We start from the raw sequence: 27143 nt of genomic DNA, 5'->3' as shown, positions 1-27143 counted from the left end.
CATTTTTACTCATAGGATAATACCAACTCCTGTATAATTCAATTATGAAGTTGATTCAACATCCTACTTCAAAGAGTTAACTACACTCTAATACTCATTATAAATTACAACGAGACATTAAGTGTTCATGCCTGTGACATTGTAGGAAGAGTGTAAATGTGAAAAGGTACTTTAAGTGTTTTACCTTGTCCCACATAGGAAAAAGATGAACATCTTTAGTGGGTTTATTAACTAGCTTACTTTCCTTAGCCTAATGGGCTTGTGGAGAGGTGTAGGAGAGCCTCACCCACCCATGGGGCCCACACCCATTTGAGTGGTGCTTTGGGCTGGTTGGACCAGAATTCCTTAATGCCTGGGGTACGCATGTGAACTTGGTTAATTTTTACAAAATTTAAAATAAATATTTTTTTTTTCTTACAAGTAGAGCCATGTTCCGATTACAATTATAGTCTCGTTGGGACTATGTTAATTGCCTATAAAAGGATGTCACCCCTCACTCTCTACACACCAATTTCGAGCACTTTGCAACATTCTGTTCATCACTGTTCTTATTGCATTCATTTATCTATTTGGAGGAATATTTCAGAACCCGAGCTATATATGTCTCGCTTACAGAGTGTACCCAATGCGAGATTCACTAGTTGTTGAATCCTAGAGGTAGACCACTGGTACCCTAGTACATCGAGTTAGTTTTCGAGGAGGGTGGATCTATTTTAAGGACAATGCATTGTCATGCCTCAACCTATCATCAATAAGTTTCCAGTTCCTCATTATGTTATTTGCTTGTGTTTTTTTGGGCTAGTCCTCTATTTTAATACCCTTAAAACAACACCTATGACCTGCTATCTATTTTATAAAGTCTTCCTATGAACTAGTGTCGGTAATCTAACAAGGTGAAAGTTATTAACCTCTCAAGATTACCTCTAAGATCCTTGAGTCCCAAATTCTCTTATAGTGTAATCAATTGACATATCTTAACTTACTAATGTTATTGTTAAGTTTCACTTAAGAAATTATTATAATCATAGTATACTTGAACACACATCCTTAAGATCACTCAAGGAGATACATTGTCTCCATCCCATGAGATATCATGATGCTTTCATTGAAAATACTTATTATTACTTGCTTCCATTAATAGTGACTCAATCCATAAGGAATATATTATCACATTAGAATCTCATTCATATGACAAAGTCATTATTAATTTTAGTGTAAACTTAATATTCTTTTAAGGTTGAAAGACAATATAACATAACAATTTGGTGAAGTTTTAGCTACTTGATAGTTTTATATCACGACTTACCGTAAATCTTATTCAATGTGTTACCATACATATTAGTGCACTCACCATGAAAAACTCATCCGATGGCCAAGACCAACTATCTTTCTAATCATAAGATAGTGCACTATAACCTCTAATGAGTTGTTTAAGTCCATGAATCGACTATAAACAAGTCATCTACTTGTAAATAACTCATAACTTAGATCTTTTGTATAACTTCAAATGCACCAAAATCATGTACAATATAAGAGATATAAGTGAGAATACTCATAAGGTATGATGCATTGAATAAGGATAAATTAAAGTCCAATTTGAACTTTATTAAATAAATAATGAACTTTGAATTTATTATATCATGCTATGCTTTCAAGTATTCTATTCTACCCATTAATTTCATTTTACTCAAAGTTGGTATGCGTAGTGAGAAAATTTGACAAAGTTAAAAAACTAATAAAAAATTTGTTATAAGGGCATATAGCACTTGTTCAAGCATCTACCATCCTAGTTTACATATGCACTACTACATCAATTGAGGAAGGATTTGTACCTTAATTTTCTTATAATTCTCTCACTTTGAAAAAGGGCTTAAAATCAAATGAGATTTAATTCATCGGAAACATTAACGAATATAATAGTTTTTAAAAATAAGTTGAAACCAAAAAATTGATCTCTCTCTCTTCTATTATGTAAATAAATTCCAAATCATATGAAACTTTATATGTTTGACTCTTAACAATCCTGATTATTTAAAAATAGTTTGACACTCAAAAATTATATTATTACTATTATTATGATAATTTGGATGAGGTCTATTCAAAATACTTGTAATTGAAGAGCAAATGTATGTATGTAGGGGAGAAAGTAGATTTGCATTTTTTAAAAATTGTATTTGTTTTTATAATTGGCTTTAAATAAAATATTATCAATACCTATTATTTTTTGAAATATTATTATTTATTTTTAACAAAAAATATAATTTATACATTTATTAAGATATTAATATCTATGCTTTACAATTTTTAGTAAAATACTATATCGTACTTTTTATAATTTACTAAATTTATAGTAGTTATTATCCATTTATTTTATATTTATCTCTCACAATTTAATATATTTGGATAAATTAATTAAATACCCCATCTTATGATTTTCATTCATCTCCTATCACTAGAAATAAGAGAAATGTTTGATAACATTTTATCAAATTAATGATGGTCTTTTGTGTTTAATCAAATTTTGAGGAGAAGGGAGTGAAATTAACTTCTAAATATAAATTTGTGTGAAATTTTAGAATATTACAATTGATTGTTAAATTTTTTAATAACGTTATTATTCTTTTTTTAATATAAAATATAATTTTAATATTTATCTAAAAATGGTTAATTTTAATTTACTTCTTTTAGGTTTTGTATAAATGCATTAAGCCATCATTTATTTCAAATTTTATCTCTTAGCACCGTTATAGATTTATATCAAATATAAAATTTACTTTTTAAAGAATATAATTTATCTTTTAGAAAATTATTAAACATATGTTACCAACTCACGAAATTGAGGGAATATAATATACAAAATATAATAAATTTATAGGGGATTTAAGTGACAAAATTTAAAATCAATAGTAATTTAATGTATTTACACCAAATTTTAGAGTTGAAGTGAAATTAAATCATATAAAAAAATTGGTGACCAATTTTTTTTTTTTTTTTTTACAAAATTGGGAGTTACAATACACCAAAATAATAATAATAATAATAATAATAATAATAATTTGAATGAGAAACAGCTAAGTTGAATGAACTTGGGAGTTTTCATTATTGCATTATTGGCATACACAAAGCCAAGTAAACGGGTAGGAGTTCAAAACTTTGATTTATAATAATAATAATCTCATCAGCCTTGTTTGAACGAGAAACAGATAAGTTGAATGAACTGTGGAGTTTACATTATTGCCATACACAAAGCCAAGTGAATGGCTAGGAGTTCAAAACTTCGATCTTTTAGGCAGCCTTGCTCTCAGTTCCTCAGCCACAGCTTCTATGAACTCTTCAGTGTTCAGATACTGAGCCCTAGTAACCCTACAAAAACAGGAAAGTTTATTAGGAACAAAAGATGTAGAGCAGTAGCAAAACATCTACACAGAATATCCTTTTGAATGCACTCACTTAGGCCCGTGAATAAGAAGTGCAAGATCCTTAGTCATCTTCCCTGATTCTACAGTTGCAATACAGGCTGCTTCCAGTTTCTCAGTAAAATCCAATAGCCTAGCATTCCCATCCAACTTTGCCCTGTTCACATTCGAATACTTATCATAACTTGATCACGACACATCCCTTAGCAAGCAAGGTACCGTAACTAGGGAGTGGTATAGCCTTAGGCCTAAACGCGCTATAAGGACACCTTTAACAACTATTTACCCAACCTCGAAAACTGAAAATTCCTATTCTGAATATTTTGATACATTAAAAGAATGGTTCGGGAACTCATTTATACCTGTGTGCAAGACCCCTTGACCAGGCAAAGATAGAGGCTATGCTGTTTGTGCTGGTTTCACCTCCTTTCTGATGAACCCTGTAATGGCGGGTAACTGTGCCATGTGCTGCTTCAGCTTCAATAGTCTTTCCATCTGGGCACACCTGGAATTCAAGCCAACTTCTCATCAATCTAATGTGAGGATACATAAGAAAGCCCATTTGAAAGTGTAGAGAGAAATCAACAGAGCAGATATACCAGTACTGAAGTCATCAACCCAAGAGATCCAAATCCTGTAATGATAGAGACAAAAGTTTCAGATGACTAAAAAAAGAGCATCACAATGCTTTTTCTGTGATGCTTCTAGAGCAACAAACCTTTTCTAGTCACTTCGGCTCTGTTTTTGTTGTTGGAAAATTTAAGGGAAAATGCAAAGGAAAGAAAATAAAGAGCAATAGTACAAGGAAAGAAAAAATAAAGGAAAATAAAGAATATATTTAAAGTCCATAGATTACTTTTATATGTTACTTCAAACTCATTTAACTTGTTTTTCCACTCTATGCAAAGATTAAATCATTTTAAAATGTATAAATCTTTAACTAACTAATTTTAATTATATTTGATTTTGTTTCATATTTTCCATATAGTGAATAAATATGAAAATCATTTTTCTTAACAATTTTTTTTCTTTCCTTGGTACTTTATGAGAACCAAACATAACCTTCATGTAACTCACACATCATTGAAACAAAATGGTACAAACCTTGGGCTAGGAAATCACTCTGGACATCTCCATCATAATTTTTGCAGGCCCATACATAGCCGCCATCACTTTTAAGGGCATAAGCAACCATATCATCAATGAGACGATGCTCATACCTACCAAACCACATAAGTTAGTGTCTAATAACATGAACTGAATTAAATCAGACAGCATCCTGGGGCATGATATCTCACCATATCCCCACAGCTTCAAACTTGGATTTCCATTGAGCTTCATAAACCTCTTGGAATATGTCTTTAAATCTTCATGGATTAGAAAACATTGATAAATAATGAATGGAGGCCTCATATATTTCACAAAAGAAGAAAAATAGCATGGCCCAAAATGATGCAGCCCCTTAGAATAACATGGGTATTCCATGAACAAATCATCTCTCTGACACACACACACAAGTTATGAGCGGATAAGGCAGGGACTGTGATGATTCAGTTAGCTAGAGTGATTGCAATCAAAAGATAAAGTTGATAAAAAAAAAATATATAAAAAGAAAAAATTAAAATCAAACTCGAATGCTTACCTGCCATCATATTTCTTAAGAATGGTATTTTTTGTTGAAAGATAAAGTGGCCACCTTTTCTGGTAAGCCATGTTCATTGAAGCCTCAGCAAAAGCGCGGATGGACTGTTTAAAGAAATAATAATCATATGACAGTATCAAGAGGTCTAGTAAACTTCAAATTGACTTTCAAGTAAGAGAAAAAAGGAAGACATTTGGTGAATGTAAACCTCATCAGTATTATACATTGACAAAGCAACTCCTCCAGCACCAGTAAATTGGTAAACCTCCAATTCTTTTATCTCATTTGGTCCATCAGGCACTGCAAATTGTGTATTAAGATGCCCTTGATTAGAAGATAACATACTAAACCAACACTGGAATAAAGCACTAAAACATATGCGGAGCTTGTAATTCGGCATTGGAGCCTGCAGTTTTGGAAGCTATGCGAAAAATGAAACAAACATTATTCCCTGAAAGCTCACTACTGGAAATAAAAATTTACCAAACACCATTTTCAGTTTTCCGGATCCTTCAATAACGGCATCAGTTGCTCGATATTGATCCCCATAAGCATGCCTTCCAATGCATATTGGCTTGGACCAACCTGGAAAAATGTCAAAAAATTCTATTGCCCCATTTCTCTAATGTAGAGTTAGAAACAATGAACAGGAAAAATCACATCACTAAAACCTGGGATGAGGCGAGGAACATTCTTGCAGATAATTGGTTCTCTGAAAACAGTACCTGAAGCATGTTGGAAACCAATTCACAATGTGGGAAACGTAAGAGGGGAAGAATAAAAGCAGGAACTCACAAAGGAAAATTCAATTACCATTTAAAATGTTCCTAATAGTCCCATTTGGACTCTTCCACATCTGTTTCAAGTTGAACTCCTTAACACGGGCTTCATCTGTCAGTCACCACACCAAATGAAAAGGAATCAAACAACAAAGTAAACTAAATAGTTCAATTGCAAGTAAAACGAACGCTGTCATTCCCCTTTGTCAAAGAATGAGTACCTGGAGTTATAGTTGCACACTTAATCGCCACATTATACCTATGACAACACAATAGTGGACAAACTTACATATTGAAAATACACAAGTAAAATTTTGTGAATCACAAAAATCATTAAACAAGAGAAGAAATGGTGATAGCATAAGCGCATACTTAAGAGTGGCATGAGCACTATCAACCGTAACTTGATCACGAGTGGCCTCACGGTTGGGTAGGCCAAGATCAAAGTATTTGATATCCAACTCTAGAAAGGGGAGAATAAGCTGTGGAATACAAAGAAAAAGAAAAGAAAGAATGATTAAACAAAAACAGAAGAAAAAAAAAAGAGGGAGGAAGCATACAAAGAAAAGCATAAGAATTACCTTATCCTTGATTGATTTCCAGAAAACCCGAGTCATTTCATCACCTGCATGATATATAAATTAGTTGAATTGGAATTGGGGCTTTGAAACCCATATCTCAATTGGGTTGGAATTTGAAAATCCATGGTGGGAGTCAGGATTCAATTCAAGAAAAGGGGCGTGTGAAGTAAAACAAGCAAAAAGAAGAAAAGAGAAGAAATTGATTGAGAGAAGAAGATAGAAGAAAAGGGTGCTGACCATCCATCTCAACGATGGGGTTGTCCACCTTGATCTTCTCCAAAGCCATCTCCGATTTATCAGTGAGTTAGACACAGTCTCTGTCTGCGACACACAATCCAACGTAGAAAGCGAAGGTATACTGTAAATTCCCTTCACCTCCAGAATGCATCGGCCACATTGGTTTGATACACCGTTCCACATTTCCACCTACAGAAACGTGAAATTTCTGTATTACCCTCACCAGGCGCAAAAACTTAGAAATGGAAATCAATTATTTTTTTGGAGTAAGCATTTCCTAAAATGTAATGAATATAGTAATATATTATCGCTGAACTTTCTTCTATTTCATTTTTTATGGAGAGAAAGAATATTCTCTCCTTATTCTTTCTTAGTAAAGTTTTTAAATTAGAAATTGACTGATTTGTTCTATAAAATTTGAAGAAAAATGTAAATGAAACATAAATAAACCAGATATTTTCTTAATACTTTTTCTCAAACCAAATATAGCATTTAAATTATGTGTACATAATTCTGTTCATTCTCTAATTAGCATACAAACCAGATTCATTGGTGCAAATAGAAATATTTATTTATATTTGAGGTTACGTTCTTAAATATTATTTTATTAAAAATGAAATATATATATATATATTCGAGGTTATAACACTCGTGGTCCTACCATGTCTAGTCATGAGTCATGAGTCATGACCTTGTTGATTTGATCTAAATTAATAACATAATTTTATTTCTTATTGTTAATCTGAATTGAATCAAACCAAAACAAAACAAAGGAAACCAACAAATTAAGATTGATTAGTGTGTTTTTTGTCAAAAAATTCTTACAAGGATTGTTTGAAGGTAAAACGCATCAAATGATAAAACCCAACAACCCGTATGTTGAATAGATATTCGGCAAGCATACATTTCTTATTCTTTCTACAACATGATATGGTCTTTCTCCTAATATGTATGTTGTTATCATACAAAGTAGGAGGAGCCTATTTCCTAAAAGTACTCGAAATCAACATAAGAAGCATCATTCGGACTATTCTTGTGTTTATCACCCCCAGTATCTGAATTCTTCTTCTCAGCATGGCCCGACTCTTTACTAGCAAAGTGCCCAAAGTCTACTGGTTCGGGTATGTGGGGAGGCATGGCGCTCCTCACTAGGGCCCAGTTCACTCCTTCAAAGAATGGGTGTTGTTTTATTTCTGTGGCACCCCTTTTGTATGCAATTCGCTTCTGCGGTTCCTTCACCAAAAGCCCTCTTATAAGATCACGAGCCATGAAACTCACTGTTGGAGTATCTGGAAATCTTAATGGCTGCCCTACAACATTAAACAGAGTGGCACGATTGCCTTGGCCCTTGAAGGGAGTTGTTCCATGCAACAGCTCGTACAAGAATATACCAAATGTCCACCAGTCCACAGCACTGCCATGCCCCTCTCCTCTTATGATCTCTGGGGCCAAGTATTCATGGGTTCCCACAAATGACATTGATCTCACGTTTGTGGGCTCTGCCATTAGTTCTGGAAGGGACCCTCCAACGAAGAGGCCAAAATCTGATTTAGATTTTCGGTTTTTTTTAGTTGGTAGAATGCGTGGGAGAAAAGTAGAAGGCTGGATACACCCCTGCACTGCATATTCATCATCCAGAATTGCTCCGCTGCTGATACCTCCGCCACCACCACCAACTGTGCTACCTGAATGCCCGGATGAAGACTTGACTAGCGTTGGACTCACAGAACAGCGGAGTGAGAGGTCAAAGTCAGAGAGCATGATATGACCCTCATCTCTTACTAGCACATTTTCTGGCTTCAGATCCCTGTACACGATGCCTAGCATGTGCAGATACTCAAGTGCTAGCAATACCTCTGATGCATAAAACCTACCAAAGTTGAACCAAGAAACATAAGTGATTCTATCTGTTAATCTCAAGGAACTTCATAAGAAACTCAACTTAGCTGATAGAAGAGACATCAAGACATTTCCTCTGTAAAACCAAAATTGCCGAATCCAAATAGAGTTGGAATATCAGATGAAATCAAATTCTTTGAAGCCAAATGCAGCCCAATTCTTTTTGTTTATGTTTGTCAACTGGTGGTGATGGTGGTTGGGAAAAGGGAGATAGAACACTAGTAGACCAATATGAAAAGGAAATACATAAAATTTATGCTCCTATATGGCTAATTGGTATATGATAAATAGGCTTCTAAATGGTGAATATAAGAAGTGTGCTTTTGATGGGAAAAGTTGGGCATCTTAAAGTAATCAATTTTGCTAATCCTCTCCTGGTTCTGAAACTAATTTGTCAGATTCCGAATTATACCTAAATGATCTGGATAACCTTTATCATAGTGCTCATCAAAAGGTATGTATAAAGCATATGCAAGTACAAAAACTGAACCAGACATTCCAAAGGGGAAGAAAGGGAATAAAGTGATAAACAAAATGAAGTGGAAAGGTACTAACCGGGCAGCTTCTTCAGAAAAATGCTTGTTGGGTTGTTTCTGCCGCAGAGAATGTAGATTACCTCCACTGCAGAACTCCATGACCAAGCAATAGAATTTATCAGTCTCAAAGTAGGAATACAGAGTGGGCAAGAATGGGTGGTCAAGGAGTCCAAGAATCTCCTTCTCTGTCTGGGCCCGAAGTAGCTTGTTTCTACTTGCAAGAGATGCTTTGTCCATCACTTTCATTGCAAAGTAGGCAGTGGTTCCTCTGAGTTCAACAAGATAGACACTTCCAATGTCACCATAGCCAAGGCGCTTGAGCAGCCGAAAATGGCTAAGCCCAAGAGGGGAGTCTCTAGAATTGGCCAAATTAATAGCATCCCATCGAATATCACCACCAGTGTGGGGTCTCAAGGGTGTGGTAGAGCTCTCTAAGCTGTCACTACGGGTGCTAGTGCTCATCCCTCTGTTATTGTTGGGGCCAAGATAACTAGTCTTTGCATCATTTGTCTTTGCAGATGGTGGGTTCATAGACGAATTTGCATTAGTTTTGGAAGCAGGATCCACAGGTGCATGTGCAGAGGCCAAATCATGAGTTGCAGTTGCAGTTGCATTGGCGGCGTTACTTTTGACTGCTCGCTCCTTTTTGGATTCCTGAGGCGGGGGGCTGTGGGTTGAATTGGCACTGCTCTTGGCAACTGGATCCATATGTTTGGGCTCGCATCGTGCTTCTTCTTGTGAACTGCAACTCATCTGCACTATTGGAATGGACAATAATTCTAAAAACTAACCAATAACACAGCATATTCATGAAGAAGAATAAAGGCAGAGAGAGTATGAATATCAAGTATGAACACATACCTCAGATGAGTCAAGCCCTTTCGTAGGCTTCAAAGACATCAATTGGGTAACACGGCAATGCCCCTCAATAGGAATTCCTGATCAGAAGATTTTCATGGAATTGCAGTTAAACTCTCAAACACAATGTAGAATAAACAAACAAATTGAATGAAATCGAATCAGAGGAAGTGGTGCTTTGTATTGAAACAGAAGATACAAGTGGGGGTTACTGTTGAATGGGGTAGGAAAATCGTCATCAAAGGCATATGCATGGATGATGTCCAATATCAAAGTCAACAAATGAACATGTATATATATTTATATGAGAATTTGTGAATGTTCCATTCATGGTGGTTCATGGCTTGCATTACATTTTGGGGCCAAGGGAATCAAACCAACCCTTGCTTGCATACAATATTCATGTGTGGAGGGCACGTAACAGAATCGCATTCCAACCAAATCATTTTTTTTTTTTTAACAGAAAAAAAAAAAAAAGAAGAAGAAGAGGAAATATCAGTCGACAAAAGACAAACTTCAAAGGAGGAGGAGGAAGCGATGGACATACATTGATAGATGGGAAGAAAGAGAAGAAAGAGGAAAGATGTGAGGAAGGGAGGGGTCTGGGAGATGTTGTGATCATCCCATGTTAGTCGAAGAAATTCAAGGAAGAGAAAGAGAGAAAAATGTGGAAAAAACAGAAGTGATGGGAAGATTGAATACAAGAGATGAGAGAAAGAGAGAGAGAAGCGGTCACATAAGGCCCCGGGCATGGGGCATGGGGCATGGGGCATAGGGCATAAGAACATGGATGGATGGCCGCTTAACACTGGAGAATCGTGGTGCATGAGGCTTCTCCATTTTCGCCCACTTGCTCTCTTCTTCCAATTCCTCACCTCCACCTCACCCACTTGCTCTCTAATTTGTCTTCCCTCGATTCCTTGCTCTATTCTTGTTTGATACATCATTCTCTTTGAATATTCAACCACCACTTAGCCCTGCACTATAAGAGTCTTTTACCTTTTTTCATCTTATTACAAAATTATTATATAATCTTATTATTTTGAGTTTGGATCTCATTTCCCCATTTTCTTTTCATATGAGTTTCATGTCAGGTTAGATTTACATTTAATAATACGTCTAAATGATTGTTAGGTATGAAACATTTTTCCATTCACTCAACTTATAATCAAATATTCCTTCTTTTTTTAAAAAAAAATCAATTAATTAATTAAAATAATACAATGAGATGAAAATATGACAACAGACTTTTTTTTTTTCGTAATTGAGAAAGAAAAAGACAAAAACAAAAACAAAAATCTCTTACCTCTCTTGTTCATTTATTTGAAGAAAGTGTCAAAAGGGAAAAGGCTGAATGGAAGAAAATAGAAGGGGATGAAAATGGGTGGTTGAAGCCTTGAAGCATTTACAGATTACAGAGAAAGGAGAGTCAAACAAGAGTCAAAACCAAAGATGGATGCCAACAACAGTGCCAGGCCCCCACCTCCCCCGGTACACCCTGCAATACAGCCCCTTTCCTACCTGCTGGGAACATGGAGAGGCCAAGGCGAGGGTGGTTTCCCCACCATCAACTCCTTCTCCTACGGCGAGGAGCTCCTCTTCTCTCATTCGGGCAAGGTACTCCTTTTTCTCTTTCTAAATACTTCCTCTTCTTTTGATGATGATGAAGACGATGACTTTTTTCTTTCCTTTTTTCTGTTTTTCTTTGTTGAAAAAGCCGGTGATTGCGTATAGCCAGAGGACTTGGAAATTGAGCTCCGGCGAGCCTATGCACGCCGAGAGCGGCTATTGGCGGCCTAAACCCGACGGTACCATCGAAGTTGTCATCGCTCAAAGCACTGGTCTTGTTGAAGTTCAGGTCCTTCTCCTTCATTTTACCCCCTTTTTTTTCTTACTTTCTTGTCTGGGTTTTCAATGTATTTTGGAGTAGCTTTAATGGACCTGGGGCTGAAATCTGCATTTCACAATCGGAAACACGAGTGTTATCAGTTCCCATCTCCGGGACTGGTCATTTAGTTCAATTCTTGTTTAGGTTATATTGTTCCCACATCCCTGTCATATGCAATAGGCAGTTCAGTTATTGGACATGTGTTGTTCCTTGGATAATGCACCTTGATTAGATGATTTTAGTAACTAACTGCCTTCATCAAAGCCTTCCCCTGAAGCCTGCAATCCCAATGCGTATAGTGCTTTCCACGAAGAGCACAGCCTCTTGTGTTTTGACAGATAAGTTTACCACTCTACTATATTATCAATGCAAGACTTCATTAACACCAAGAAGACCTCTTCTTTCCTTGATACTTATATTGCTATGTTATTTTTAATATATTTCTTGTGGGGTCTTACCTGTTTAATGCCACTAATACTTCGTTTCTTCCAGAAAGGGACATATAATGCTGAAGAGAAACTGGTGAAGCTTCAGAGTGAACTTGTGGGAAATGCCTCCAAGGTAAATTTTAAGTTGGCCATTAGAGGGCAAACCCATACAAAAAGTTTGATTTATTGCCGTGTAGCTTCGGAATGGTTCATAAAAATAAATTCACATTATATATTTTCATAATGAATGGATAAAATCTTTCTGGAAACACGTGGTATTCATAAAAGGGAAATGCAATGTAATTGCATGGCTCCTTTAGGGATAGTTGTTTTTCAGTCAGAACTTTGAGGGTAGTTGTTAAGAGTAGTGCAAAATCATCTTATTTAGCCTGCATTGATGTTCCTTTCTCAAACTAGGGATCCTTGTGAATCAAGAATCTCCCTTTGCTCTTTTCTGGGAGGATCTTTAGCTGGGGCTCTCTATTCCTAAAGAAATGTTTCCATGTCTCTTTAATAATCTCTCTTGGTTCAGAAGTGCTTCTTCATTGTTATTACTATGTTTTTCTTAGGATTTAGATTTTTTGCCCATAACTGTTGATTGACCTTCTAAATGAGGTCTACATTCTCAATCCCTTCCCTTATTCAAGAATGTGGGCAGTTGAATTGAATGATTGCTAGTGGGATATCAAATGCCTCAGGGAGGTCATTCCAGGGACATTAGCAGTCTTGGAGATTTCCCAATTTGTTGTAAGTTTTTTTTTAAACTGTATGGTCCATGGAATCTGCAGTCTAGTGGACCTATCACACTACAAATTCAGGTGTTGATTTTTTGTTTTTAACTTTAGGCTCCATTTGAATTATGGAAAGTACCAAGGAAAAAGTATGAAGGAATCACAAATTTTTTTAATTATGGAAAATATAAAGGAAAATCAAACACAATGGAAATTATTAAAAAACTGATACATTTTCAAATTGTTAATTTTTCATATGAAAGATGAAAGAATTAGGCCTCTATTTTCATTTTAGTTTATATTATTTTCTCTATTTTGGCCATTTCTTTAAAGGCCTGTTGGTGCTTGCATGTTGTCCCTCTCCCTCCCTTTCGTTCCTCCTTTATCTATTAATAAATTCCACTTCCTAGTCAGAAGTTGAAAACTTGTACTGAGGATGCTTTCTTTTAGTCTTCCATATTAAGCTCTTCTTTATGATTAATATCAACATGAACATATGGACATGGGTGATTTTGGGATGTCCCATGCAAAATAAGACATTCTGTTTTATTAACCAAGCTGAAAAGTCCACCTAGTTTTGACATAGCATATGAATTTACCTCATTTTTGTTGGTTAAGTTCTTTTAGTGATTTTGTTAAATGTTTTGGTTTCAAACTTATAATGCCAAGCATCATGTTGATTGCTTTGCTCTATTGGTTGACTGTTTATATTATAACAAACAACTCTAAGCTAAGGGTGGATTTCATATTTTAAATGCCATGGAAAATGCAATGGATTGATATATCAGACAAGCCCTGAGCAAATGAGATGGAAGAAATGCAGCACTTTCCCCCTGCTTTTGATTTTATTTTCCAGAAAAATTTATATGGAAATGCAAAACATCAAATGGGAATCTAGATTCTAGTTTCTAATTGGCGTTAATTGAGCTGAGTTTGGCTGACCTAATTGCTGTCTAAAATGCCTTTACTTTGCTGAATGCAACATGGTTATAATGAATTGTTTTGAAGTATTGGCCTGCCATTATGTTGACTGGTTCATTAGTCTTCCACATTGGCAGTATGACTTTGTATTAGATGTTAAACAAAATGTTGATGACAGTTCAGAGAATGTCAGGAGGATTAGAATTACTCATCTGTTGCTAATTGATCCCTCTCTATGCAGTATCTATGTTAAAACCAGTTTGCTTCAACTGTGTTTGGAAGTGACTCTTGAGAGTAAACTTGCTTACCTTTCTCTTGGACAGGTGACGGAGATAAGTCGTGTTTTTGAGTTGGTTAATGGAGAATTGTCATACGTGGTTCAGATGGCTACCAACCTTAATAGTCTTCAACCCCATCTGAAAGCTTTGCTCAAGAAGATCTGATGCAGTCATGTCTTACTTAAGATAGGAAATACAGATCAGCTTCCCTCATATCCTGTGTGACCACCTCCCTGATGTTTGTTGCAGCATTGCATCTTTTGCTGCTTGCTTGTACTTGATTAACTTTATTTTCTTTAGGATGGGCAAGGAAGCTTTAGCTAAACTGAAGTTCTCTTTATCACATGAATACTCCAACAAAATAAAATGGTGAAGCTTGTAGAATTTTGTGAATGAATTAATAGCATTTGCATTCATTGTTTGTACAATAGACTTCTTTTTCTCCTGGGATATTCAGTTCATTTAGAACTATGTCAAATTATAAATTCATTTCAAAAACATGAACCTAATTCAAACCAAGGGAATCTATTAGACTAACAGGTTCTACATTTGATGATATGATCAAACTGACATGGGTAGTTATCTGAAAGCAATCATGTTCTTATAGATTGGAATTTATGGCTTAAAAGAAAAATGTATTGTGGCAGCTGTGTAAAGATTCTCTTTTGATTGTTTAGGATTTCTCTGGAAACTCAAAGAAAGCAATTGAGAAAAGCTTTTGTGCAAGAACAAAAGGAAGAGATTAAATCTACTTATTTTCCTCCGTTTATAGAGAGAAAAATATTAGAGGAAATGGCCAAAATCTATATCCCTTTGCAAGTAGTTTTGTCATGTTGGAAATTATGTGCCTTGATTTCCTCCTAAATTTCAGTTCTTGCAATGAAAAAGGGGGGTTTAGAAGCATGCTTTCCTTTCAAGGTCACAAATGCCATAAAGATTTGCCTAGTGCATTGCACGGGTTTATAGGAGAATTGGATGCCTCTTCTCACCCACAAAATTGATTGAGCATTTCCGATTCAAAGATACAAGCGTTTGTCATCTTCTTTTGTTTAATACCACGGGACCATATATTTGCAGATATGTTTTTGAGAAGATACGGTATCAGGTCCAAAGCAGATAATACTTAAATGGGTTGTGACTTGTGACGCAAGGCATATGAGCCAATCCCCAACTCAATGTGTAGAATTTGACCAGCTGTGATGAGTTGATGTCCATCACTTGAAAGAAGAAGTCTTCTTCCTAACACCTACAAGATATGATTCACCCGATACATTTGCGTAGACAGTTAAAGCTGAGAGGTCCATAAAGTGATGTAATGTCGCATACTACTTGGGAGAAGTTCCTTATATGACTGATCAAGCATGTACAGGTCTGTCTTAAAGCTGAGAAACTTATTAAGAGCACAGAGCAAGCTTCGAAGCATGCAAAAACTAGGAGCTTCACTGATGACAGGATCCAAGGCTCTAGCTGAGGCCATACAAGTGGCAAGGGTGAGCGTTTGTGATACTGAAAAAGAAAAATCAAGTCTCCTGATCACCATGCTCTGTTCAGGCTCCATGAAAATTGTTTTTAAGAAGTCTTTCTTCTTAAGATTTCTGCTTGAACAAATCCCTCAAAACAGCATTTGAATATAGAATTGGTAAAAGGACCAAAGACAGCACAGGTATGACAATTATGCACTGGCCTATAGTGGAAGGAAACCTTGAAAAAGACAGATTCTCATTTGCCATTAGTAATAATACATCTAGGGTTGAAATTCAAACTGAACTACATATACCACAGTGAAACTATTTTGACCTGTTTAACCTACACATGAACTCAAATTATAGTATTTTGATTTTCAAGGGGGCACTACATCGCTTATTGTCCTAGATCAGTCTTCATGGCTGTGGGGGTTCGCTTGTCCTCTGTGCAGAAGAATAATAATGAGATTCAAGCTCCTTGAGGCTAGCAGCTGCCTCCTCTCCAATTCTAGCTAACAAGTGGTCAGTTTTTTCTGCCTGTTGGTTAAACTCAGCCTCTCTTTGATCTACATGGTCATTAAGAGATGCAAATCCTGAAAAGATTGCAGTCTGCTTCAGCTCTGACACCAACTTCAGTAGTGAGTCAGCTGCTTGAACCTGTTGTTACATGAATATTAAAGAACAAAGAATTAAAATAAAATAAAGTAAATACAGAAAATCATTCAGGAATCATGCCTACCAGAGAAGTGGTGTTTCATAGAGACTTGAATTGATGTCCATGGACAGTTCCCAACCATATACTTACTTTGGGAAAAATGATCAGTCAACAATAGTATTTGATGTGGATGGAACTCAACTAGTCCATGAAATTTGACAAATCCAATGGAAATACCTTTGAATAGATGACAATTTCAGGGTTGACACACTTTCAAGTTACACTGACCAAATGGGGAATAACACATTTATTACAATCTCATCTTGTTGGGGGATATTGAGTGTTTCAACTTATATCTCTTTTGCTACAGTTGGAAGGTAAATTTGGGAGGGATATTGTGGCCAGTTTATCACTAGCATTGTGATGCAGGGAGGGAAAATCCTGGCTAAAGGTGGGTTGCAGGAGAGGATGGGAGACAGCAGCTGAGATCTGGAAACCCTCAACTCTCACTAGTGGCATTCTTTATCGAGCTGACAGAATGGGAAAAGATTTTGACAATTGACCTGTTGATGCACAGAGAAGGATCTTGGGAAATTGGGGTTACTTGTGCAAATCTCATGTTGTCATCATATCACAATTTGCTCCATTATCTATTTACCCAAGGAATGTTGTCCATGTTCTTATTGTTTTGGTTGGTTTTGCATTCCCAAGGACAGTATTTGTGCCTTCCAGCATCTGGCAAAACAAATTTATCAAGGGGAATAGCAGGAAGCAATGGTGTCTGGCCTCCCAATTCTTGCTTGGAATCTCTGGCAGTAGCATAACAGGAGAATTTTTTAGGGGATTTAATCAGTTTAAAGAAGTATGTTTGGACAGAGGGGCTAGCAGTGGTCGAGCCACTCAAGGCTGAGGGGATCGAATCAGTTTAAACACCATACTGTATATTCCACACAATGATTATGACCCAAAAGCAATGCAAACGGCTAGGTTTTCAAACTAGATTTTGGTATGACCAGTCAATTCTGACCATAGACTAGAAACTTTTTCATCAAACACAGGTCTTTCCCCTGAAGCTAAAAGTTCCATCAGACATAGGTCTTTCCTCTAGGCTTGGGGGCAAAGTCATAAAAATTTCTTATTGCCAGAAATTTCTGTATAGGTACATGTGTATTTGTATGAAAAGAAGTCATCTTCTCATCAAAGAGAGGTATTTCCTTCAAGACTTGGGATTGAATATAATTTTTTCCTTTTATTGCTTTTATGTGCGTCTATCTATATGCATGTGTGCGTATGAGAAGAGGACAACTACAATGAAACACATCTATTACCATTCTGGCTGCACGCATCTCCATCATGAAAGCCTCCTGTGAATTTCTGACTGGCGGGTCATTCACCTACAACAAACAAATTACTGTCAAGAGAATATTACATTAGATTCATTGCAATGCTTTAAAATATTTAGTATTTTCACAATTGTTAAGATGTATTAAATCCATGTTTGACATCTTTAAGAAGAACCAACTAATCCCTTGGTGAATACCGAAATTAATTCACCCTCCCTTTTCCATATCTCCCTCAGCAAACATTAAGTCGCAACATTTATTCAGGGAAAATAATGAAGAGCCCCTTTCTCAGCCAATATTGCTGGTAATACTTGTCTTGGTTGTTAAATTCCTTCCTACAGATCTCCATATCACTTTAAGAACCAGCATAGCTCAGACTTTTGTCACCTATAATTTGAAAATAAGTTCCTAATTTTGTATTTTTGTTGGCTCACATCCTAAATTTGCAGAAATTAGGGGCCCTCGTCAATAAATTCCAAATTTCAATCATATAATAAATCAGGTAGGGGTTCTTGTGAACCACCATGGCTTGCACAAAGGGTGGTGCTAACTAGAAAAATAAAGCATAAGACAACTTTTAGTTCCATCTCTACAACAAGAAACCAGAAACAGACAAGTCAAAATCTCATTAAATCAGGACGACAATGAAACACAACAGGCATGATAAGTTGAAATAAAATATGCTTAGGTATTGCAGAGGCATGACAACCAGTCCATTTCATAGTGGAATGGGTGTTGACTATCATCTTTAAAGAATTATATCACTGTGGCTATCAAGGTAGCTTGTTTTGCTACAATTGAGTTCGCCTATCCATCATTTAAAGATGCTATGAGGGGCATGCACACTAACTCATCACTCATACAATTGCTTACCACTCTGATATGTTTGCATCCTTGATGAATGGCATCAGATTGTGAGACTTGCTTTGCTGAAAACTTCCAGCAAGTGCAAGTTGGTGACATCTATGCACCATGAATTACCTATTGGTAATTGAATAGCTAAGGCAAAGGCAACATTATCAATGCATAACAATGCCAAGTGTCTCATACATCCAAATACACAACTTGTTTACTCATGTAGTGACATTGAACTTAAACTTAAAAATAGTTATTATAAAGAAATTAAATCCTATAAATTATTTGGAGCTACAACCAAAGTTGTGTTAACCTCAGCAGACATAGCCTTTTTTCTTTTCTTTTCTTTCTTTCTTTTCTCTGAAAACCAAAAGTGTAATTTCACCATGGTCATCAAAGCGCAAGGTGTACTTAAGATGGTCTATTAAAGCATAGGTGCAAGGTGCAATCCAACATGCATTTGAGTGAAGTAGGGTGCAACTCAGCAGACTGATGCAATTTTATATGTCACAAATTTGTATCCACAAGAAAATAATATTGCAAGCAAATTTGTGGCTGCAAGAAAATAATATTGTAAATTTCACAAGACACTAACACAATGGTATATAAGTTAATATGCTAACATTTGTCATGTGTCACCAAAAAAGTTTTAATTTAATTACATTAGCACATGATATATCAAATTTAGTAATCAACCGCATAGCACCAATATGTAGATCCAAAATTTCAAATTCCAAACACCAAAAAACTTCCTATCATACAAGAAATTGCAAGAACTTCAAAACTTGAAAGTTAAACAATAAACATGTAGCCTCATAAATCATTATCAATCATCATCAACAGACATAAATCAATCATCCTATTTTCAATTGTTAGATTTATAACCCTAACCATTTTCGTTCTTTTTCTTCTCCAAATTGGCATCTTCATCATCAAGAATTAGTCTTGAAGGAGAGGACCTAGTCCTAGAGGTTCATTCCCCTTGGTTTGTATCATGGCATCCAGTCTAGACTCCCCAACTCTAGTTTAACAACATGAAACCATGTTAAATTATCATCGCCAAACATAAACTCACCTCTGCCTGTTCTCCTACATGTGCCATCCTTTCATTCACCAATCATTACTTTCATCAAGTCTTTCAAATGATGGGATCAATGGTCATTTGACTTTAAAAGAAAAAATTAACCTAGTGAAATCCATGTTCCACATACCAAAAAGGAATGATTCGTCAATCGAGAAGGGGGGCTTCTCTTGAGAGGTAGCATGGATGTGCTTCAAAAAAATAAATAATTTTAAATATAAAATTTCAAAAATACATCCACAAGATAGACTCTCATCAAGATTACTTTTACAAAGTTTCAGAAATTCGATTTGACCGTTGTTTTTTTCTATACGCTATCGTGACTAAACTTGATAAACCCTTGTCTCCAGCTACTTGGAATTTGGTCACATGAATCCTTTTTTCCCATTCAAATCTAAGGACATATTTCCCATTAAATTGTAAGCCGTTACTTCTCCTCACTCCAATTTAATCTTTGTTGCACATGACAAAACCATCTTTAGGCAACTTCCTCTCATATTACTATTGGTTGATGCTACATCTCAATTTTCATGAACACATTCATTTCATCATGATTTTTCTAGTTTCAACATTCCTGCATCTCAGTAACCACATCTCAACTGTGTTAACTTCATGGGTACATTGTTCCCCCATCTCAATGTTTTAACTTCATGGGCAAGTTGTTTCTATTACCTACATTGTGTAGCTTAAAGCATGCCTCACCTTACAAACAACTGAGTCACTGAACTCAATAAAGTTATATATCCCAACTACTCAGGTAAACTGCATGAATCATTTCTCACTGCTAAGGTCAATCCTGAATATCTCCCGTGATAGCCATTTGTCACACATCCATCTTAATACCATAGATTCCAGAAAGAAATAATGCAGGCCTGCCTCTCTGGTCATCAATTTTCTTAGTGTTGGTTTAGATATAAAAAACGAAAAATAGTGGTAACTTTTATATAAAATACAAGAATTAGACTTATATTGAAATATGTTGGTTTTTATAAACTAATTAAAAAAAAATTAAAGTAATTTTTAGCAACATAATGTCAGTCAAAAACAAAAAACAACAAGAAATGTCTCCAAAAGAACTCTTTGTTTTCTCATTTCCACTTGTATTTTGAACAAAAATATAAAAATAAAGAATAACATAGATGCTCAACGCCCTAGATTGTACTGTCTGATACATATATTTGAAACCACATTTTACCAACAAGTTTCTGCCAATAGATAAAATCATGAAGAAAATGAAATTAAAAAAAAAAGAAAAGGAAGAGAATTTAAAAAGAACAAAGTAATGGTACCCGAGCAACGTTAACTAAGAAAGTGAAGTGATCAACCACATTAGCGATGTCAGTTTCAACTCTCTGCAACAAAGTTTTCTGTTTCTGAGCCGCCGCCGCTGCCGCCGCTGCTGTTGGCCCTCCACCGGCGCCTCCGCCTTTGTTCATTTCTGTTCAATACAAAAATCCCTTGGTAAGAAATTTCGGAATTTCGGGTGCTCCCATGATTGGAATTTTCATGGATCTCCCCCATTTTCGGAATACTTTTTGAATTAATTTGCGAATCGGCGTTCAAAAAACCCAAATGTGTTTTCCCATTTCATTGAACAGATACAAGCACGTGAAACTTCCCTAAATTCTAGGCAAGAAATGGAGAGATCAAATAGATAGAAAGTATGGAGAGCAATACCCCGGCGATGGGGTTGAAGTGGGTGCTGCGGATGGCTCGTAGGCAGTCGCTAGTGATGGCGTGATGATCGCCGGCAGCGCTGGGTGTGAAATCAAAATTGAAGAAAGAGAGAGAAGCCGAGAAGAAGTTCAACACAATACAACGCTCTTCCTGTGGGATGTTTGTGAGAAAAGAATGAGGTATTTTTATATCAGAAAGATTAAATTTTTAAAATTGAGTTTTATCATTTATGATCTTGTAATTAAATAACCTTTATTTATTAATTAAGAAAGGTTGTAAAAATAAGAATTATTTTATTAAAATATTAAATAATCTAAAAATGTAAAAATGATCCATGAATTTTAAAAATAACTTTATTTTATATATATATATATATATATATATATATATATATATATATATATATATATATATATATATATATATATATTTATTTATTTATTTTTTTATTTAAAAAAAAGATCTTTTCTACAAGAAAATAGAAACCCTTTTGTTTTTGAAATTGAAATAGATGGGATGCTTAGAATTGTGAATTTAAGATTATTTCATCATTTTGATCTAATAACCCTAAAAAGTAAAAACAAAACATGTTTTTCTAAATCAAATTATCCCAAATAAATAAGAAAAGAAGGGTACCTTTAAAAACCTACCAAATTGAAAACAGGAGGGTTCCGCAAAAACCCTAAAAGATTTTTCCTTTTCTGTGTCTCCTCTCTTAGTCATCTTTTCTTTCTCACACCAAAATAACAAAGATGATCATCCTACAAAGCAAGCCACTCGTCTTTCATTTCTAAGAATCTCAAGGTACATATATATTTTTTTTCTGGCCATACTCAGGAGTTGAACATGTTGCCCATTAGTATTTTGCCTTGATCCATTATGCATTTTGGTCATTAATTAAATATATTCCGTAAATGTGTTACATGTTTGAAGTGTATTTAAATTAAGATTTAGTTTCGTTGAGTTTATTTTGAGTGATATTTAGATTATATTTGGTAGTGATTTTAGGAAGCGTTTTCAATATTTTTAATACTTAAATTTTTTTTATCATTCAAGCATTAAAAATACTAAAAACGTTTCCTATAATCACTATGAAGCACACTCGAAGCACACTCTTTAAAAGTATATTTAACAATGATTTAGGAAGTGTTTTTGATATTTCTAATACTTAAAAAATTTTATTTATTAAGTATTAGAAATGATATAAACACTTCCTAAAATCACTCCCAAACGGACTTTTAGATTGTTTGATAATGATTTTAAGAAAAACTATTAACTTTTTAGCATTTTAAAATTTTTATCTTTCATGTTGGTAGAAGAGTTAGAAAAATTAGAATAATTTGATGAAATAATTTTAAACACCACACAAGATCTCATGTAGACATTAAAGCATGTAGTAAAATAATAGGAATTATGAAATGGTTACCTTGATTGATCCCATAAAAAGTCATTCCTGTGCTCCACTGGTGTTCAAGGATACGCTCAGTTCGTGATGAAGTAAAAGATCCGGGTTCAATGAACTCTTTCCTTTCCTACACCCAAAATACAGTCCTTGTGTGTGCTCTGAAGAGTTCGTGCAATACGTGCTCTTCTTAACCCTCAAGAGAGAACAGAACAGAATAAAAACTATTTTTTTTCCTTTATGTGTATATATATATATATATATATACCATATATTATACATACAGATTGGACCACTTGACTTAATGTAAGTGAATTAGGGTGAGTTCATAAAAAATCAAACAATAATGTGTCTAGCCCCATTATGGACCATAATTCAAAAATTAAAATAACATTGATTTATGACATTATCACATTGATTATGTAAGTCCACACATAAAAATTCCAACAATTCTCCCACTTGGACTACATAATCAAACATCACAACATAATCATAAATCAATGTCCCATAGAATCTCATCAAAACAAATAATCAAAAGCAATCATATATGCTTCATTGCTTGATTCACAGGGAAATATACAATAATAGCAATCCTTCCAACAATAGCATAATATTACAATACTAAAAATGGCTCTCACTAACTTAATGCAACATAGGCTTCCAACAACCCCATTCGAGATACATGTTCCTGAAACACAACTATGGGTAAGCCTTTTGTTAGTGGATCCGCCAACATACCTTTTATGGACATGTGCTCAATATCAATAAGAGACTCTGCCACTTTCTCCTTAACAAAATAGAACTTTACATTAATATGTTTGGAGCGACAAATACTCCTAGTGTTCTTAGAGAAAGCAATAGCTTCGGAATTATCACAAAATAGTTTTAGCGGTTTAGAAATGGAGTCAACTACTCCCAAAGTTGAAATAAAATTCTGCATCCATATAGCATGACAACAAGCCTAACATACCAAGAACAACTTAAAGAATTTTAAGAATATTGTACTATTTTTCCTTCGTTAGGTTTTTCCCATAGGGTTTTTTATTAACAAGGTTTAATGAGACATATTCTTCAATGTGGTGGACATCCAAGGAGGAGAGTTATAACTGAAGTAATGAATGTCACCACAATAATTATAATAAATATTAATTAAATATTGTTTATGACTTCCATTAATACTTATTAATGGAAACCATTAATGTTATTTATGAGTTCCATTACTATTCATTAATGGAAGCCATTTGGAAAGCCTATAAAAGGGCTTCCCATCCCCTGTACTATGCATTCCTAAGCAAGAAAGAAATTTTTTACTTTCTCTCATTCTCTTTGTCTTTCATTATTTCAATTTTCTCAATTCTCTTTTGTGATTTATTCTTTCCTATTATATATTATTATCAATGTAATATATAATTTATCTTTACTATTTTATTTGCATTGCATTTATCCTTGTTTTCCAATAGAAATGTATTTTTTTGTTATTATTCCTATTTTTTCATATATAGATACAAAAGATGAGTATTCTTTATATACAATGGTAATGCACATAAAATGATGAAATTTTGAGGCGATCACAAAGTATTCGTAGGCCTTTTGAAGATTTTTTTTAAATATAATATTTTTAAAAAATATTTTTTAAAATAATGCACATTGAAAAGTATTGATAAAAATACAACACATTTTGCCACATTCCAACTTTTAGTAATAATTGGAATTTATGGAATTGTGAAAAGTGTCTCTTCAAGTGATACCTTTTATATAAATTAAAATTTTTAGGAATTGTAGAAGGTGTCTCTTCAAGAGACATCTTTAGCTTTAAAATCATAAGACATTTAAATTTGTCAAATTGTGGAAGGTGTCTCTTGAAGAGAAACCTTTAATGCATATTGGATTTTTTGTCACGTGGAAAGTGTCTTTTCAAGAGACACCTTTAATATAAATCCAATTTTCTGGAACTGTAGAAAGTGTCTTTTCAAGAGACACCTTTAGCTTAAATTAAATTATTTCATGATTTTGAAAATTGTGGAAGGTATCTATTCAAAAGACACCTTCTACTTGGTCAAAACTGTCGTAGATCTATCAATATTTTTTCAACTACCATTTTTTAATAATTATTTTTTAAAATTGCCGCAAAAGTTAAAAAAGCCCCCTTATTGAGAAGGTAGTTGCTGATGTTATTTTGATTTTACAAGGGATAAGCAAGGTATATTGAGGATTATTTCTATCTGAGTTGTGCTCTAAGGCTATTTTCATTTATTGGATATTAAGTTTTGTGAGGTAGGCTTTTCATTAATTCCTAAGATTTAAAGGCAAATAATATTTGAGATTAAGTCATGTTCTAGCCTCAAATGTTCTTATTGATTGTGTATCATTTCACTGATATTGTTATTGGGAACTATTGTTGGGTTCGTGTGTATTGGATTATTGGTGACACCAACATGGAATTCTTGTGTTGGTGTTCCCTCAGCATTGCTCTGGTATGGTTCTAAATCCCATCTTCTGCTAATTGGTCTTGACTTTGTGTTGGAATTCTATGCTTGGTGATCTTTTGCCAAAAATGCTTAGTAGACTGTGGAATCATATGTTAAAATCATTTACATTTGACAGAAATTGATAGCAAAATTTCCTCTACTATAAGCTAGTGTTCATGGATGAACATATGAAAATTGCCTCTTCTTATTTGCCACAATAAATAAATCTAATGCTGAAACATACAGATTATTGGTGAGTAAATTGGGGGACACTTGGTTCTCACTTGAGGAGTATAAGTCTTCTTTAAAAAACAAAGCATTGTGCCTGTTGTAGTGAGCCTGTATTTCTAGTGAGTGTGGCAAAATTTTGCTTCAAACCAAATTATTTGGATGTGAAGCTGTTGAACTTAACCTTTTTTTATCAGGTGCTGTTGAACACAGTCATGATGGCCTGAAAAAGAGACGATAAATACCTTCTGGATTAGTTGGAGCTGCTCAAATGGGAAGTAATCACATTGATTCTTTAGCTAACATAAGACATGTGCAAGAATGATAGAAAATTGGGCTCTTTCTTGAAGCTTTTGGCCATAGCGTTGTGCTTTGATCAACTTGTTTAGTTTAACTTCACAAAGAAACAGGAAACAATTTTTTCATATACATTGTTAGTGCTAATCTCTAGTTGAAACATTCTATACTTGAACCATAGTCAACCTTATTTCTTTTGTCTTTCCTCGAGTTTAAAGTGGGGTCAACATTTGATTCTTTGTAACTATTATAGAAAAGAAAGAGGTTACTGTATCCAATACACTTTTGTTTTAAATGATTTCATAGAAGACATTTTTTCAACCAAGATGAGACCCTCATCCAATGGTCTCTTGTAACTCCAAATTGTGGAGAGAATACGTTCCTAAGTTGGTTTGTGAGTTGAATGATACAAGCAGTTTGATATAAAACAATTATTTGCACAACTCTGTTTCTTGAATGCCTTAAACAACTTAGGGACCTTTTGCCTTAAATCTAATGGTTCCATGAGAACTGGTAATCAAATTAGTTTAAAAGTCTAAGAAATCTAACACTAGGTGGAGTTAGTTAAGAGGCAGTTTTATGAGTAATTCTTAGAGTTAGACATTCATCTATTTCATGTATCTGGATGTTAGATTCGGGTAATCACGAATCTTAGGGCATTGGGCATCAAGAGCATGGTTGTATCGTTGGTATCTGTTTAGTAGAGAACATGCTGCAAAGTTACATGTGAAACTTTCTAGTGCTTAGAATATGTGTTGTATCTTTAATCGATGGTCTATTTGGTCCTTTTTCATATTATAGATGAAGAATTTTTATGTTATTGAGAACATAGTCCATATGAGATGGATGTGTTTTCTATTTGGAGAGAAAATCAATGCCTTAGGATAATGTTCTTGGTTGATTCACTATGACATAAGCATCACTTTTTCTTGGTTGATTCATGAGTGCATAATCTTCTCTTATGGTTTGTTTGGTAGCTGAGAAAAGGCGTCACGGTATTGAATTTCAGAACTCTAACCCAATTCTCATATGACTATTCGGTGTGGAGCTTTTGATCTGGAGAATTTCAAAACTAGACTGGACTAATGGAAATTGGGAGCCTTCATTGTCTTTTACTTGGGATTTGGGAGTACAAATCCATCAACGTGAATGGGGTCATTGAAGGAAATGAGAACCGGGTTTCTAGGATTTCAGGAAGTGATGCATTTTTGTAATTTTAAAATCATATGTGATGATGATTGATATTGATTTAATTGGAACTTCTATTGGATCATTAATAGGAAAAGAAACAAACTCAATCTCTTCGAGACTAAAAAATGAACTACTCCCTTGATTTGAATACAAGATGTATACCTCAAACCCCAGCTTGGACGAATGATATTGAACAATTAATGGTGATTATAATTCATTTTAATTTAACAAGGCAAAGTTTATCCAAACTTTTTTTTTCTTTCTATTTTTATTTTATACATAAATCTAT

At 34.6% G+C, this 27143-nt stretch overlaps 4 protein-coding genes across 6 annotated transcripts; 1 reads left to right on the top strand and 3 right to left on the bottom strand.

Moving 5' to 3' along the window:
- Positions 1-3076: 3076 nt before the first annotated feature.
- LOC100243260 (isocitrate dehydrogenase [NADP]) lies at positions 3077-6950 on the bottom strand. Its single transcript, XM_002268946.4, has 15 exons — positions 6656-6950; positions 6419-6462; positions 6210-6319; positions 6059-6096; positions 5872-5949; positions 5730-5783; positions 5542-5643; positions 5267-5358; positions 5059-5162; positions 4715-4783; positions 4521-4636; positions 4016-4050; positions 3779-3921; positions 3451-3573; positions 3077-3363 (listed from the first exon to the last, which is right to left on the bottom strand). The coding sequence occupies exons 1-15, from the start codon at positions 6702-6704 to the stop codon at positions 3270-3272; spliced, it is 1251 nt and encodes a 416-aa protein (XP_002268982.1). The 5' UTR covers positions 6705-6950; the 3' UTR covers positions 3077-3269.
- A 513-nt stretch (positions 6951-7463) lies between these two features.
- LOC100241619 (serine/threonine-protein kinase AGC1-7) lies at positions 7464-10823 on the bottom strand. Of its 3 annotated transcripts, none has more exons than XM_010646774.3 (4): positions 10496-10823; positions 9952-10028; positions 9110-9843; positions 7464-8525 (listed from the first exon to the last, which is right to left on the bottom strand). In XM_010646774.3, exons 2-4 carry the CDS (start codon positions 9988-9990, stop codon positions 7643-7645), a joined length of 1656 nt encoding a protein of 551 aa, XP_010645076.1. In that variant the 5' UTR covers positions 9991-10028; positions 10496-10823; the 3' UTR covers positions 7464-7642. The 3 variants fall into 3 exon arrangements, with proteins under 3 accessions (XP_010645076.1, XP_019072445.1, XP_010645078.1); XM_019216900.2 differs by having other exon boundaries at positions 9110-9848; positions 10496-10515; XM_010646776.3 differs by having other exon boundaries at positions 9110-9848; positions 9952-10823.
- Positions 10824-11215: 392 nt separating this feature from the next.
- On the top strand, positions 11216-14622 carry LOC104877790 (peroxynitrite isomerase Rv2717c). The gene is made up of 4 exons (XM_010646777.3): positions 11216-11565; positions 11666-11806; positions 12329-12397; positions 14240-14622. The coding sequence occupies exons 1-4, from the start codon at positions 11401-11403 to the stop codon at positions 14357-14359; spliced, it is 495 nt and encodes a 164-aa protein (XP_010645079.1). The 5' UTR covers positions 11216-11400; the 3' UTR covers positions 14360-14622.
- Positions 14623-15896: 1274 nt separating this feature from the next.
- On the bottom strand, positions 15897-21464 carry LOC100253502 (mediator of RNA polymerase II transcription subunit 22a). Its single transcript, XM_002268742.5, has 4 exons — positions 21269-21464; positions 20881-21029; positions 17641-17706; positions 15897-16314 (listed from the first exon to the last, which is right to left on the bottom strand). The coding sequence occupies exons 2-4, from the start codon at positions 21025-21027 to the stop codon at positions 16075-16077; spliced, it is 453 nt and encodes a 150-aa protein (XP_002268778.1). The 5' UTR covers positions 21028-21029; positions 21269-21464; the 3' UTR covers positions 15897-16074.
- Between the last annotated feature and the right edge of the window lie 5679 nt (positions 21465-27143).

Source organism: Vitis vinifera, chromosome 19, assembly GCF_030704535.1.
Source record: "Vitis vinifera cultivar Pinot Noir 40024 chromosome 19, ASM3070453v1".
Taxonomy (NCBI): Eukaryota; Viridiplantae; Streptophyta; class Magnoliopsida; order Vitales; family Vitaceae; genus Vitis; species Vitis vinifera.
This window is presented reverse-complemented; position numbering and strand designations above follow the sequence as displayed.